Raw genomic sequence first — 15696 nt, 5'->3', positions numbered from 1 at the left:
TTATATATAAAACCTATTCATTCCAATACAGGCAATTTACATCACAAACCTAATTTTTCTATTGATATTTTAGCCATTTCATGTTTCTGGGCTTTTCCGGTTTTTGTTTTTGGAAATTCATCAACAAACAAAATATAACGAGGAATTTTGTAGTAGCTTATCTGGAAAGAAAAAAGAAAGGCTAATTAGAATACAATTATGGTAAAAATTAACAGTATGAGTGTTTGACCAGAAATATTTTATCATGTAATTTAAGTGTTTTACTTCATGGCAAACCAGTTTCTTCCAGTATGTAATGAGAAGTGCAAAATTTTCTTATTAGAGTGTTTCTGATTATTATAAAGGGGAAAAAGAAAACTCATCATAACTCATAATCTTTCAAAATATATACTGAAAGCATGAGCTGTGCTCTCAATCTCATTGAAAGGGGAAAACTAAATGGAGTACTGTATTTAAGTATTCTGTTGTGAACAAAATTCTTTAAAAGAAAGAATAGTCACCCTAAATTATTTTTATTTTACTATCTTCATTTTTATTCAAAGTAAGAATGGTAATCTTTGTAGAGTGTAAAAGGGTGTAGAGTAGTGGTGTTTAATGTCAGGGCTAAAGAGAATAGTAGGGCTAGTTCATTCTGCTCTTAGAGCTGAAGCTACGATTTCCCTCCTCATGACGTCACGCTGCGCACAAATCTCGGAGATCGCAAACTAAGATATTATGAAAACTTTATATCATTCTCTCTGTAAAAATAAGTTCGACTTTTTCTTGATATTAGCTTTCAAACTTTATGCAATTTACATATTTCCTTTCAGAAACATAGTTTTAAAAAATTTTCTTGGAAAAAATATTAAATACCATTCAATTAAATACCATTTTAAACTAATAAAATTATTTTACTAGTTGTCGTACATGACGCTATAAATACTTTATTTTAAAATTTTCAGTTTTAACTTTTATTATTAAAAAAAAATTTAATGCATATATCGACACTTTTTTAGCTGCTTATTGTTCGATAACAATAATTTGTAAAGTTAGGTTAAATTTAGAATCTTGATTTTAAAATATGCTGTTAATGGCAATTTGTTTATACTTAATCATTAGGAAACAACAACCTTAAACGCTAATTATTCTAACAAAATAATTATATAGCTTCATAAAAATATTAGAAATTTTACAATTGTTTATAGATATTTAAATTTAAAATAGTATAATTATATTTTAGAAATAATTATATTATAATTAAAAAAAATATTTAGAATAACTATATTAAAAACTACGTTATGAAAATTTTAGCTATTAATTATATATACTTTTCATTTAAGTTTTCATTTTCTTTGACTTATTCATTTTAATTTTTTCGTCTGTCTTTTTTTTTNTTTTTTTTTTTTTTTTTTTTTTTTTTTTTTTTTTTTTTTTTGAAGTAGCTGTTTGGTTTCAATTTAGATGGCGAATTCTTATAAAAGTTCTGAAATGCAAAATAATCGTATTGCTGTTTTATTCACTGCGGGATATCGTCCCTCTAATTCACTTATAAATTCTTTGATGACACTTTTGATTTTCTGTCCCATGCACACTTTGAAAAATGTTCTCAAATTCCTGACACATTTCCATCCTTGCTGCTGACAGAACAATTAGTCCTCCCTTAGATAAGAAAGCACTAGATCAGTGTTTCCCAACTTATGACTTTTGTGTACCCAAAGTCATAAGTTATAAGAAATAATTTCTAAATTTTTCGAAACTCTGCGTACCACTAATAAAAAAATAAATGTATTTTTTACTATAAAAAAATTGCATAAAAGTTAAAAATCACAACTGGCTGTTGACACCACTAATTATTTAACTGTTAACTCTGCAAAAAATAGCCAATAGAAAAATATGTAATCGTAAATTTCATGGCTAGAATTGTTTTTAAATAAAAATTTAGTAGTTCATTTACTTTAGAGAACACGTGGAAAATTATATTTTTTCCTTTTGTGTTTCTGTCAGAATTTTTGTAAGTTGCAATCGCACAAACTGGCATTTCATAAATAATTTTAAATTTTTGTAAGTTGCAATCGCACAAACTGGTATTTCATAAATAATTTTAAATTTTTGTAATTCACTTCACAAAACTGCGAAAAATCATTACAGAAAACAAAGAATGTCCTGAAATATATCAAAAAAGGAATGCTCCAATATTAGTTAAAGCTAGTTAGACCGAACGCTTCGTTCTTGAAGTAAAAGCTCAAGCTTTGTTCCACCGTGACGTCACAGGCGAAAATCGGAAGTTTGGCGCTGCGAGAGTTTCCCCAAAGAAGTGAACTAGCCCTTCTATTATCTTTAGCCCTGGTTTAATGTAGTATTAAAAAGGGTAGATTTTCTTAGAGTGGTTTGTAAACAATCATAACTTTCCCGAAATGTGATATTGAAAACACAAAATTCCATTGTTACAGTTTTAACTTTCGTTAATATCTCTTGAATTGGCTTCTCCTATGGGCATGACGTTTTTTGTTGCAGATTGTTAATATTTTTTGGATGAAAAGTGAAAGTTTAAAAGACAGGCATTTGTTTCAGAACAATATAAACCATTGCAAGGCTCGGAATAAAAAGGTAAAATTTTTATTTTTTCCTAGTTATTCATTATTTGTCTCTGTACTGATGATGATATTTACTGATAGTTCAGGAATGGATGTTCAAACTTTCTATTTGTACTTAGCATATTGTTTCCTTAGTTATTGTTTGAAAGAAGTTTAAGACCAAGCAATTTTTTCGTAACTATGATTATTGCTAAGCATTGTGATATTGTTTCAAATTTGGTATTTATTTAAAATATATATTTAAAAAAAAAATATGCATTTTTTATGAAAATTGAAACAAACATCTGACTATGTTGAAAGCTGAAAGAAGTTTCTAGCCACATTTTTTAATAAAAACATTTATGTTGATAAACTGCCAAATGCGTTGTGTTAGCAGAAACTTTAAGTGTGAATTTTATTCACAAAACATTTTGACGAAGTGTTTTTTTTTCGACATTTATTCATCATTTTATATGAGTAAAAAATAAACGCTTTGTTGGTTATTGAAGTTGGCTGCTTTGATGTAAGAAATCTGAAAATTGGAATTTTAGTCATTCTTCCTGTCTTTCCATTATTATTATAGTTTAATAAGGCCATATGGTTATCCGTTTTTTCTAATGGAAGCTAGTTATCTGCGTGCAAGAAAAATATATAATGGTAAATTGAATCTGGAAAAAAAACTGCTAACAGACAGAAATCACTGAAAACTACTTCAAAAATCAATAAACTCAGATAATGATTTGGAATTAGTTGCTGCTTTGTACAAATAGTTTTTTTTTTAATAAAAACAAAAGTGTTTACCGTTATTTGCGACCAAATTGCACGTGAATTATAAAACTAAATATCTTTACACCTATTTGCAAAAGGGACATTAATTAAATAGCCATATTGAAATTCAAACCGTACATAGCACTAGTATTCATAATAACAATGTTACTGTGGCGTTTTTACTAAATTAAATAAAGAATTAATATAAGTCTTGCTTTTAAACAAGTAACATTTTCTTGTTTAAGCAATTTAAGAAATAACATAACTATATTAAACTAATTTAGCATTTACATAACTATTTTAGAATTGGAATATACAATTAATTCAACTTATCATTTTAATATTAATTCTTACGTGCTTTTAGAATAGAAATTAGTTTAATATAGTTATGTTATTTCTTAAATTGTTTAAATAATAAATTGTCACTTGTTTAAGAGCAAGACTTACATTAATTCTTTATTTAATTTAGTAAAAACGCCACATTACATTTTTTAATTCAAATATTCGGATTATCTAAAGTAGGTTTGGTCTCTATTTTAGATAATCGAGGTCAATTTATTTATTGTAACATTTGAATTTTGCGCGTTTTAATTGGAACCACGCAAAGATGTCTGAGCATAAGATTCAAACTTCGTGAAATAATGGTGGTTTGTTGCAAATTTATAAACCAAACTTATCAATTTATATGTAGTATTTGTTACCGCATCAAAAATGTGTTATTATACCTTTCCTTGACAGAATTTTCTTACATCTTCTTCGGTCAGGGTCATTCCAGGTTTAACATGAATCCAACAACATAATTCTTCTCCTAATCGTTCATCAGGAACTCCACATATCTTTGAATAATTAAAACATAGATAATTTATATCAAAAAGTTTTCTTTTTCTGTTATGCCAAATAATAATAATAACGAAAGAAACATGTTGATGTCCCAAAACTTACCGATGATTTGAAAAAATAGTAAATAAAATACAGTAGAACTCCTATTATCCGAATCAATTGGGACCGGACCCCGTTCGGATAATCAAAAATTCGGATAACTGGATTTTATTTTAAAAAATGCTTATTTTAAATAATTACTGTATGTATAGAGGAAATGAGGGGAAAAAATGTTTTTAAGGATTTCTTCTAAGGATTCTTAAGGATTTCAANGATTTAAAATAGCCATGAGGGAAGCTGAAACTATGAAAAAAAAACTTCAATTGTTGACTATGTAATCTGTTTTGAAAAGCCGTTTTCGGGGAAATCGCAATGAATTTACAGTAATTACATAGAGAAAGAGCTCCGAAACACTATTTAATAGGATTATCGAAGCAGTTTTAACTTAATTTAATTTTAAGCCTTTAAAACTTTGAGAATGTTTTAAAAGGACTACTTACTGGCTAACCTCCATTATCATGTTTACTGCGGCAGAAATACTTAGGCACCTACAATAGTGCGGTATTTTTCATTCAGCTTCTATTTATTTTTTTTACCGTGTATTTTAATTATTGAGAGTTGTGTGGTAATAACTGATTTGTGGTTAGTTAATTTTTATAAAAAGATAGAACTGTAACAGAAATCGTTACAAATATTTATGTTTCAGTAAAACATGTTCCATACAGAAGCCCTTATCAACTGGATACAATATATTGGCTTGTGATAATCTGCAAACATTCCTTAAATTTCTATTAAGTATTGATTATTACTTAATTATGATAAAACAAAGATTTGATGACAAAAAAATTAATAAACTAATTTTTTCTCTGACAACTGAGATTTATAATGCTATAATTTGCATAGACAAGCGAGGGAATAGAACTGTCAAAATTTAATCCAATAGTCGCATTAAAGAACGGTTGCTATGAACGAAAGGACATAAGTGTGTTAAAACTTTTCTTTCAATACATGTCAAAGTCAAAAAATGCATGTTGATGCATATGTATATGTTATTATTATCAAACGTTTATATAAATTCATTAGTATATCAGACATTCGACAAAGAATTTTGGTCTAGTAGGAGTTTTATTCCAGCTGCTCGTGTTCTGTAAGCAAACATGTCGTCCAATTTATAACTACTTCAGTCTTTTTCTGTAAAAAATTAAATTTCTCTATAATACCGACAAAGGAATCTTGTTTAACAATACATATTTTTTTTCTCGTAAAAAGCACTATTTCTTTGTATTACAGACGGAGAAATCTTGCAAACTGATACTGACTTTCTTCATATGCATCAAAAATTTTCCATAACACAACAGTAAAAATGCAATTAATGAAACTATGAAATTACTAATCACTGGGCTGAATGTTGTTTATTTTTATTTATTTAGGCAAGATTCAAAAAGAAAATAAGTAGGCATTTTTTTGAATAAAAAGTATTGCCAAAATTTATTACCCTGTGGAATTTTGCTCTAATTTACCAAACAATCGAACTGTAAATAACGATCGGATAAATTGAAGGCCATTTTTCTGAACTTAATAAGAATAATGTAAACAGAATTCTCCAAAATTCACCTTTCTTTTCACCCAAAATAAGAAACTATTTTTAATTGCGAATCCATTTCATTACTTGAAATTTTAGCAGTATTTCCTGATTTGAGAAAAAAAATTTCATACATTGAAGATTCTATTTTGTTAGAATCTTATCTAAATAAATGAAGAATAAATAGCATTCAACACTGTGATCCGTAACTTATTTAGATATTGTAGATAAAAAAAACTGCAGTATCTTTTATTGCATTTCCGTCCTAATAAAGGTATATTTGTTCAGAGAAAATACGTTTTTGTGTCTGATTTCGTAGCTTAATATATCGTCTACCCTAACTAATTAGCATATTTAATGTCACCCCATTGAACTATTAAGATTAAATCCCAGAACATGAAGGTCCGATCATTAGATCAAAAGTTTACTACTAAGAAGAAAAAAAATGATCTTGAATAAACTTTTATCTAATGTGAAAGTTACATTAGATAAAAGTTTATTCAATTATAAACTAATGTTGAAATCCTTAAGTAATAGTCGAAATAATTTTTAAAAAAAAATCTTTTAAATGTTTTAAGTTACCACTTGCACGAAAGTGATAAACATAGAAATAATTAGTTTAATTATTGATAAATTATCTAAAAAATTCTGAAGGTATTAAACATAATTGAAATGCCACGTGCTGCCTTGACGCTACGCCTATGCCCAGATGAACGAAGGGGTTACCAACTGTGTTTCCTCGACGAAGGTTCATCGAACGTTGCTGGATATGAGCCTCTGCAGCAGCAGCCTAATTAATGCACTTATGCTGACTGCTTTGGTGATGATTTTGCATGCCAGTCCACTGAGTGGCGACTGGTGGCTTTTTCCGATAAGTGATGTTTTGTGGTCCGTTGGACAGATGCACGTCGGTGTAAACGTCGTGAAACGTCTGGAAGCAAATACTCTGCAACAATCGTCCGAATGGTTCAATCATTACGATCTAGTTCTAGAGAATGTTTTCGTGGCATTCTGTGGATGCACTCATCTTTATGGAAGGCTCAACTCAAGTGTCGCATATGTCCTTGCAGACGCAGACTATGTCTCCCCAACATACGAATTACTTTTCAGCCATCTATCAGCTGTATAATGCGTCATTACAGCTCGCAGTGTACTTTGCGTGGTTCGAAGGTACTTACTGAATCGGTACTTAAGCCCGATTGTGAATGTGAAGGATCACCTTCGTCAGGTTGTTCGAGCCATGGATTCTCAACAGCATAACGTAGCGCAGCTGGCCACGGCACTGGATTCGGTGCAGCTCAATATCCCAGTGAACACCTTCACTCTCATCCTACACGTTTTGAAGTGATCCGCTCTGCGAAAGGTGATTATTCTGACTTTTTACAAGTGGTCACATTTATGTGACTGGAAGGTGTAATAAGTATTAAAAATATGAAAGGCAATTTTTTTAAACACTCTGTATAGTATCTTTACTGCCGTATGTGCTACTTTATTATCAGAGGATACTATTTAGGCTACTATTATTTGTTTCCAAGGATGTTATGAGGACTATTATTTTTCTGCTTGAGGACTACTAAAAGAAACTATTTTTGAATACCAATCTCAGTGAGGACCCTGTAATCAGACCTTGTAAATCACTATCGAATTTTGTGAAAAACACTCGGATGAAAGAATAAAATCGATTTTTTTTAAATAAATTAACATGTTATATTAAACCATAACATTAAATTAAGGATAAATTTGAGGAAGACGTGAAAAAAAATTTATTGGTATGGTATACTCACATAAGATTCTAAGATAGCAGGGTGACAACTCAAAAAATTTTCAATTTCTATGACACATATATTTTCTCCACCCCGAATCACAATATCTTTAAATCTTCCAACAATATTTATCCATCCTTTGTCATTCATAATACCAATGTCACTAAAATGATAAATAATAATTCTCAATGTAAAAATTCTGTTTACTATGAAGAAGGAAATGTCACCAAATGCAATATAAAATTTTGATATCAAACAAAGCTTTTGAGGTTCAGAATTGGGATATTTTATTTTGAAGCCATTTGTATTCATCTACCGAAAAATAATTTATACTCAGAAAAGATTGCAGAGGGGAACGTGTATTTTTTAATTTTTTTGAAAGGATGATATAATTTGATCCTTCTTCTGAGATAATTTTTTATTTATTATTTCGAAATAATTTTCTTTTTCTGCTATTCATGATTTTAAAATTTGAAACGGAAATCGTTTGAAACTTAAAATTAATCATTGTTGGTGACTAAAATTGATTCTTTTATCTGTGATCGAAATGAGATACATGTGACGCGTTCATGGTCATAGGAAGAAAAATTCTCCAATGGACAATTACAGTCAATATTTTTAACAAATCATATGATAATGCATTCAGAATCCCAGAAAACACTTTGTTTTCCTAAGAGTGCTATTCATTTAATTATTTTTTTTAAAAAAGAAAAAACTTTACTTTCGTTTTCACCTGAAACGTGGCGTCACGTGATTATTCACGAACTGACGTCACACATGTCCATCTGTCGTTCATTTACAATTGCTGTGCTGTGAAAGCCAGTATATTTTTGTTTTCGTTCGAATTATCATAATTAAATCCAACTATTTTAGATGATCAATAACTGTCTATATAAAAAAATAGTGCGTGGAGTCCCTCCGCGCGGAAGAAGTTAAACTTCGCAACCTGCGACGTTAATTGTAGAAGAATCAGCAGTCGTAGAAGGATCACTAGTTCTATTCAACGACTCTTTTTCCTGCTCCGCTCGCTTCCGTGCTCTGTAATCACGGTAATATTGTGCATTTTTCCCTCGTGGACCTCTTGAACCAGTGGAAGTGCTTGTGGTTGCCTCATCGTCTCGCCCTGGAAAATGTATTTGTATTAATAATGTATGTGAATGCGTCATAATGTAATTTCAGAAGAGAAAACCTAACAATCAATTGATATTCACAAGAGACGTACCTTGACATAACCTTAAATCCGTCGCATTGTCCGTGGGATTGTTTTCACTCATTTTTTACAATTGTTATCCACTAAATTTGAAAATAAAAAATACTACCCTATTAAATTATATGTGTATCAAAACAAACTAAAAAAATATTTATAGAAAAACAATACTTTTATGACTTTTATTATTTTTATGCTAGTGAGAACCAAAACAATATGGAAATGAATGAGGGAAAACTGGATCCTACCACGTGATTTCCCGGCCAATAAAAATGTAGCGTTAAACGATTAACGCAACCTTGTTGTAAGTCGCATAAGAAGTATAACTTCAATAATAATGCCCTAATGTAGCATAATGAAAATGTGGGTTTAATATAACGTATTTTTATAATGTTAAATTTTAATAATACAAACTGAAACATTATTAACAGTTGACGAAGTTCATTTCATATTTAATTTAGTTTTTCATTATAATTTTTTTATTTAAATAATTTTAGGAGGATATCAATACCTGTATAACTAAAATTCAATACTTTGCACTGCAAGTACTGACAGTCTTTCCCACTCTTACTTTCCCCCACTCTGTTATCTACCATTTACTACCAGGTTTATGGCACTATATAATTAAAGAAAATCAATTTTAGTGATTTACAAATATGATTATATTGAAGGGTATGTAATATTATTTAAGTATTTACTTGGAATGTAAGAAAGTAGATTTAAAGGAAGCTTGCAATTTTACTTTAAGTAGAAATTATTTTGTCTTTTATTATAATAAAAATAATAATGCAAAAAAATAATTAATACTGCATGTTGGTAACATAACGCAAGAGCTAGAAATGAGATGTTTTTGGTTTCAGGTAAATTATTTTTCTTCATAAACATTAACAACAGAGGATATTCCATAATGCAGATTTTCAAGTTCTGGTTTTAATTTTTTTTTTTAATTTTATGTTCCAAATTAAAAAGTGCACACCTGTTTTAAATTTCATGTACGAGAAACATTCAATTTGCTGCCGAAATTTTTATAAGTGGTATTTCAAGCATTTTATTTTTTAAGAAAATTATTTTAAATTCCTCTCCATTTTGAAAAGGATCCATATACAATTACCCAGTATGAAGCCAGCCAAATTTATCGATTGCTTTTGCTGTTGCTTCTTGATCTCCCCAATAACCCTGGAACACCAAACGACTTCTTGTGCAGATTTCCCCTGTTACATTTCTTGGAACTAATTGATCTTCACTATCAATAATCTTCACCTAAAATGAAAAAAATAAAGAGATTATTAAAAATCTTATCAACATTCAAACTTTTTTCTTAGAAGAGAAATTGATGAATATTTGTTGGATAAAAACAAGTCCAGATATGGAATAAGAAATTTTTTAATTTCACAGATGAAAAGCCCAAACTGATTTTCATTTAATACGACGTTATTTTAATTTCTTACCAATCAAAAGCGCAAATTACTTTTATTTATTTGTATTTAATACCACAAACGACGTACTAATACTCTATGAAAAATGTCTACGTGCATTTGCTAAGACTTAACGATTATATTATGCAATGGTCATAGATTTCCTGAATGTATAAGTTGGATGACAATATTTATTATAAGGGAGAAACAATATGACATTTTACGGAAAAACATATGTATTATTCGGCTGTATGCGCTAGGTCTAAGGGGAGGAGACAGGGGGATCTAATCTTCTTAATTTAATTTGTTCAAAATAAACGGATGCTGGGCTGTATTAAGTAAATTTTTTAATGGTACATTTTATCGTTACAATTGCGATCGCCTTTTTAACTAAGTGAGAACTTACTTTTCATTGTTATTTTAAGAAACATTTAGTTTCAAGTATATGGTATTACATTAAAAAAACAGTAACATATGCAAAATTATAGTTTAAACATATGTCTAACCGGTTGGGAGATGGCCTGAAGGTCGGACGATCCTGAATCCCAAGGGGGGGGGGCTGAAGTCCGGCGCGCACCCCGTGGGAGTCGTCTGTGTTTGGGCCTGTCCGGCTCGTGACCCGACCGTGGGTTCGCTAAGCCCTCTTGGGCTTCCCCGCCTCTTCTTCCACGAGTCGCTGCAAGGGCTCTCCAGAAGTTCCGCTTGAGCACTGGACAAGCCCGTGACTCGTGGACTGGGGTCCTTAGTGGCCCCGCGAGATCCATCGGAGGCCGAATAGACGAAGAAATTAAAAAACGGAAATAGATGAAGAAATTAAAAAACGGAAATAGATGAAGAAATTAAAAAATACAGAATAATTTTCAAATCTGAATGAGCCCTTTGGGAAAAACATAGTTAAAGCTAAGCTTGACAGTTGGAAATCTTTATGTGAAAACTCGAGCAATACATATGGAGCACACTATAAAACTTCTTTTCGAACAAACACTCATCCCTCCATAATATGATTATTACTAATGATTAAGTTCTAATTTTGCTATTTTTTCCCCTTTATGTACAATAAATTTTTTTTTTTTTATGAATTATGTATAACATTCTAAGCATTAATTGAGCATTTGTATAAAATTCAAATTATTTCGCAAATTCCACTGCCTTTTATTTGTCATCTATATACATGCAATTAATCTGGCTAATAATATAAACCCATTTAAATAATTATAGAATATATTTATGCTCCGCAAAATTAATCTGTATATTTATCTGTATAATCTCTAACTATAAATGAATTGCGAAAATAATAAATTTATTTGTAATGTATACACACTCAATATGTAATGTTTTCACCGTTTTTAAAACCATTAAAAAAAAATCATATTTTCTCCATTTCGTAAAAATTAAACAATTTGCTCATTTATAGTTATTAAAAAATAGAAATTAGAAAATAATTTTTTTAATCTAGTGAAATATTGTCGAAAAAGGATCCAATTTCTTCTTGACTCTCCTGAAGATTTTAATTATTCTTTTTTTGCCTGTATATAGGGTTCCAAACATGAATGTATTAGAAAAGAAAACTAATCTCAGCTGCCCCACATGACACTATGCTTCTCCGCCAAAATCGCCGAATGAGCTTATCATTTACAACATCGACCAGTTTTCAAAGAAGTAAAACTTAGCTTTGAATGATAATTTTAGACAATTTTTCCCAAGAATTTTGTTGAAAGTTAAATGGTATGAATCTATGATTATAGACAACCTGAATTAATAGGTTTTAAGTTATTGAATTACACCACAATGAAGAATTTTGAAGACAAGAAAAAATAATTGGTATCAGTTGGCACTATGTAGGCACAGTGAGATAAAAAAAAAAGCGAGCACTCTGAAAAACTTTTGATGCACTGATCATATTTTAGATTATAGAACTCAACCTTAATGGTTCGAGCAAAGAATCGAGGGTCTAACCTCAAATTATACAAATTAATTAATGCAGACGATACTTGAGTAACGGGATCAGACAAAAAGGGAATCGCTCATCCTATACTAATACTTTTACTGGAATTTGCTTAGCCTAACATGGCGGTGAAAGGCAAGGACTCAGACATCAAAATGATGTCAAACTCTTTGGCGATTATTTCTGAATCACAATGGTAAGTAAATCGCCTCTCTTTATCGTCAAGTAATGAAATGATAAAAATGGTTTGAAATAATTTAGAAATAGAGAGAGAGGGTATATTTTTGAAGTTCGAACCTAAGCCGAATTTTAAGTTGGAATATTCAGTTACACAATGTCAACCGTTTCCCGATTCATAGCTTAGTTGAATCTTTTTAAAATTTTGCGTGTTTGATTTCGCTTTTGGAAATTTCAATTATCGTTTCCTCGATTTGTTTTCTTTGCGTAGGCATAAGCTTTTTTTTTGTTGTTTAAAAGTGTAAACGCTATTTTCTTTATTTTTTGTTTTTGGTATTTTACTAGGTTTTGTTCTTGAGTTAGAAAATAAAACATGTTAACACGGGAAGTTGTTAAGAGTATATATATTTTCCTGCAGTTACAGACTTTTGAGGTTGACGGTGAAACTGCCATCTTATCTTCTTAGGTTTAAGAATTAAATGAAGTTAACAAGCTACAGAATATTATCACATTTATTATTGGCATAACTAGGCACTATTAAGAGATGCAAAATCAGAATTCATTTTCTAGCAAGAACAAAATCTTGAATATCGACTCACCTCTATACCAGCAATGGGTTCCATAAATCCTCCTAAAACCTCATCACGATTACTATTAAGACTTGTCAATGCCACAGCAGCAGTTCCTTCTGATAAACCATATGCGCGCTATAATTAAATATTTATTTTATTACGCAATAACAAGTGAAATAAGACATGCATTAACGCGTTTTTTAAATAAGAATTAGTTGTTTTTTTTGGAGAACTTTGCGTTAAATGTCACTACAAAAGTAAAAACATTTTTAAACTGGTTGAATTAATTAAAAGTGTGATAGTATCAGAGATACAGGTTTTTTAAAGAAGGTAAAAGGATTACACCGCAGACGGTGTGTAAATAATTAGAGCATTTAAAGTCGTTCTTCAGCTGTATACGAGCAGAAAAAAACAATGGGTGAGATTTTTTAATGGCAGAGGGTGAGTTGCACAGATCCTTGCAGGACTTTTCGTAGAAAGCAAAGTGCTGCACATATGTCGCAGGTTGTAACTCTCCGATTGCCACAATTTATTTAATCGACACAAGCATTAGAGTCACGCGTGTTTGTTCCCCTGGGTCTCTGGCAGATCTGATATTGATGTACAATGCACAAAAATAATAATAATCAACCTGTATAGCTTTTGATCTAATTATTGGATTTCACTTTAATAGGATACAGTATTTATGGGTCCCGCAGAGGACTGATCGTTAAGGCACGGTTCCCAGCAGATCACCGAAGTCAAGCATCACTGACTGCGGTCAGTGTGTGGGTGGGTGACCACTTGTATCAATCAGTGTAGGGACCGAGGGTGTGAGGTATTGGTCCTCGCTAAACTGTTCTACTGTAAAGTGCTCGACTTCGCGTGCAGGCTACCGAAGCAGGGATGTCATCCCCTCTGCAGAGGATCAAAATTGTGATGGCATGTCTTCGTATCATCCTCAGGGATGTTTCCCAGACCGTCGCCAATAGCCCATTGTGCAGCTCTAGTGCGACGTAAATGAACTGCAACAAGTACAACCACAATATTTATGGTTTAAGGGGGTGACCTCAAATATACTAATTAGTAATTGAAAACGATATTTTATGTTACAAATTAAGAGATGAAAACGTACTTTCTCTGAATAAACAGCTATTTTTTTTTCAGACAGATGTTTCCTGACCTACAAAATATAGCAGCAATATGGGATATAGGGTCCTAAAAGTTTGGTGAGGGTCAAAAGTTTGAACTCTTTAATGTTATTATTATAAAATATATATTTAATCACTAATCTTCCAATTCAATAATTCACTTTTTATTATTTTAGCCACTGGATAGAGCTGTTTTAATTATGAAATGTATAACTTTTATTAAGTTTCACTTTAGTATTACTCATCTATCCTCCATCTTGTTAAGAGCTTACCTACTTACAAATTATGTTTATTTAATAATAAACTCTTATTTCAAAAGGTAATCTGAACTTTTTACTGAATTAAAAATGCCTTAATTCCTTGAGTATGTCGTATTAAGTATTCCAGCACTATTGAAGCAATATTTTTCTCTGGTATCTTTTATTCGCATATATGTGCGTGATTACAAACAATTATAACTTTTTGCACACTTCGCAATCATACATTCAAAATTCGATTCCTCAGGGACTTTTCGACCGATTTCGGGCAAATTTTGTGTTATGAAGATTAGTTTCTTTTTAATGATGTAAAAATTCGTATACCTTACATTTAAAAAAATTTTCAACCATTATTAAATAATATAATAAAAAAAAATTATAAATAATTATTAAAAATTATTTTTTTTACATGAAATAATCTTTAGGTAAACGAATTTCGCAATTCTGGGCAAAACATTTTCGATTCTCTTAAATTCTTGAGTTATAGAGAAAGGTACAAAAAAGTAAAATTCTCATTAAGGAGTTAAACTTTTGACCATATTCTTGACCAGACTATAGGGACCATATTTCCTAGATTGTGGCTACACCCAGTATATTGGAGATAAGAAATCCAAATCCATCGAATAAAAAGTATGCTAGTTCAGTTAAAGTATGCTTCTGTACCAGATTTCGTAACTTAAAATGTTGTCTGCACTAATTAATTAGCACATTTGAGATCTCCCCTTCGAATCACGTATTGAGATATAACGTGAAATTCTGATCATTACATCAAAAAAGTTATTCAGGGTATCTCTCATATACAGTCGGACCTGTTTATCTCGAATCTCTCCGGAAAGACGAAACATTTGAGATAAAGAGGTTTCGAGCTATGCAGGTATTTGAAAATTAAATTTAATTAAGAAATTCGATTATAAGTGCTTTAATTGTTCTTAGTAGAAAAATATAGGCATTTCTGTACCCCCCCCCCCCNCCCCCCCCCCCCAAGCTTTAACCATCGTGCGCCCACCTTCCCCTCCCTGATGGGGGCCCTGAGAACAAGACGCAAAGGTGCTGGCGCATTTGGAAAGTTGTTTGATGCAAACGTGAAAGCTCCATTCCTGTTGCGAATTACTGCGCTGCGTTACTTGTCGCCAAGCTTTCGGCCGCTGCAGGGAAAGTTCGTAATATGACTGGTGTGTTTCAGAATGTTTGCCTGTATTTTCTTCGTCATTGTACTGCGTGCATAGCCACTGCCGGCCACTGTTTTGAGCACTTAGTGTAATCACATGCCATTAAATTTGCTTTTATAACTTCATCGTTCTTTGTGTGTTTTTGCCTCATATAAGAACATAAACTTTGACGCCCTCTAGCGGTTTTGTTTTCGACCATGCATTCTTTGATAAAAATTGTTTGCTTGCGTAATTTTGCCCATCTTTTTAGAATCACCCTGTTTATATATATATATATATA

General features: G+C 31.0%; 1 protein-coding gene across 1 annotated transcript; it reads right to left on the bottom strand.

Annotated features, from left to right (window-relative positions):
• LOC122271706 (medium-chain acyl-CoA ligase ACSF2, mitochondrial-like) lies at positions 1–12995 on the bottom strand (the record flags this gene model as incomplete). Its single annotated transcript, XM_043053887.2, is given in 5 exon segments — positions 1–161; positions 4046–4156; positions 7566–7707; positions 9863–10011; positions 12888–12995. Coding segments are annotated over 5 exon segments (630 nt in total), but the record flags the coding sequence as incomplete, so codon positions are not given.
• Between the last annotated feature and the right edge of the window lie 2701 nt (positions 12996–15696).

This window comes from Parasteatoda tepidariorum, unplaced genomic scaffold, assembly GCF_043381705.1.
Source record: "Parasteatoda tepidariorum isolate YZ-2023 unplaced genomic scaffold, CAS_Ptep_4.0 HiC_scaffold_657, whole genome shotgun sequence".
Classification (NCBI taxonomy): domain Eukaryota; kingdom Metazoa; phylum Arthropoda; class Arachnida; order Araneae; family Theridiidae; genus Parasteatoda; species Parasteatoda tepidariorum.
This window is presented reverse-complemented; position numbering and strand designations above follow the sequence as displayed.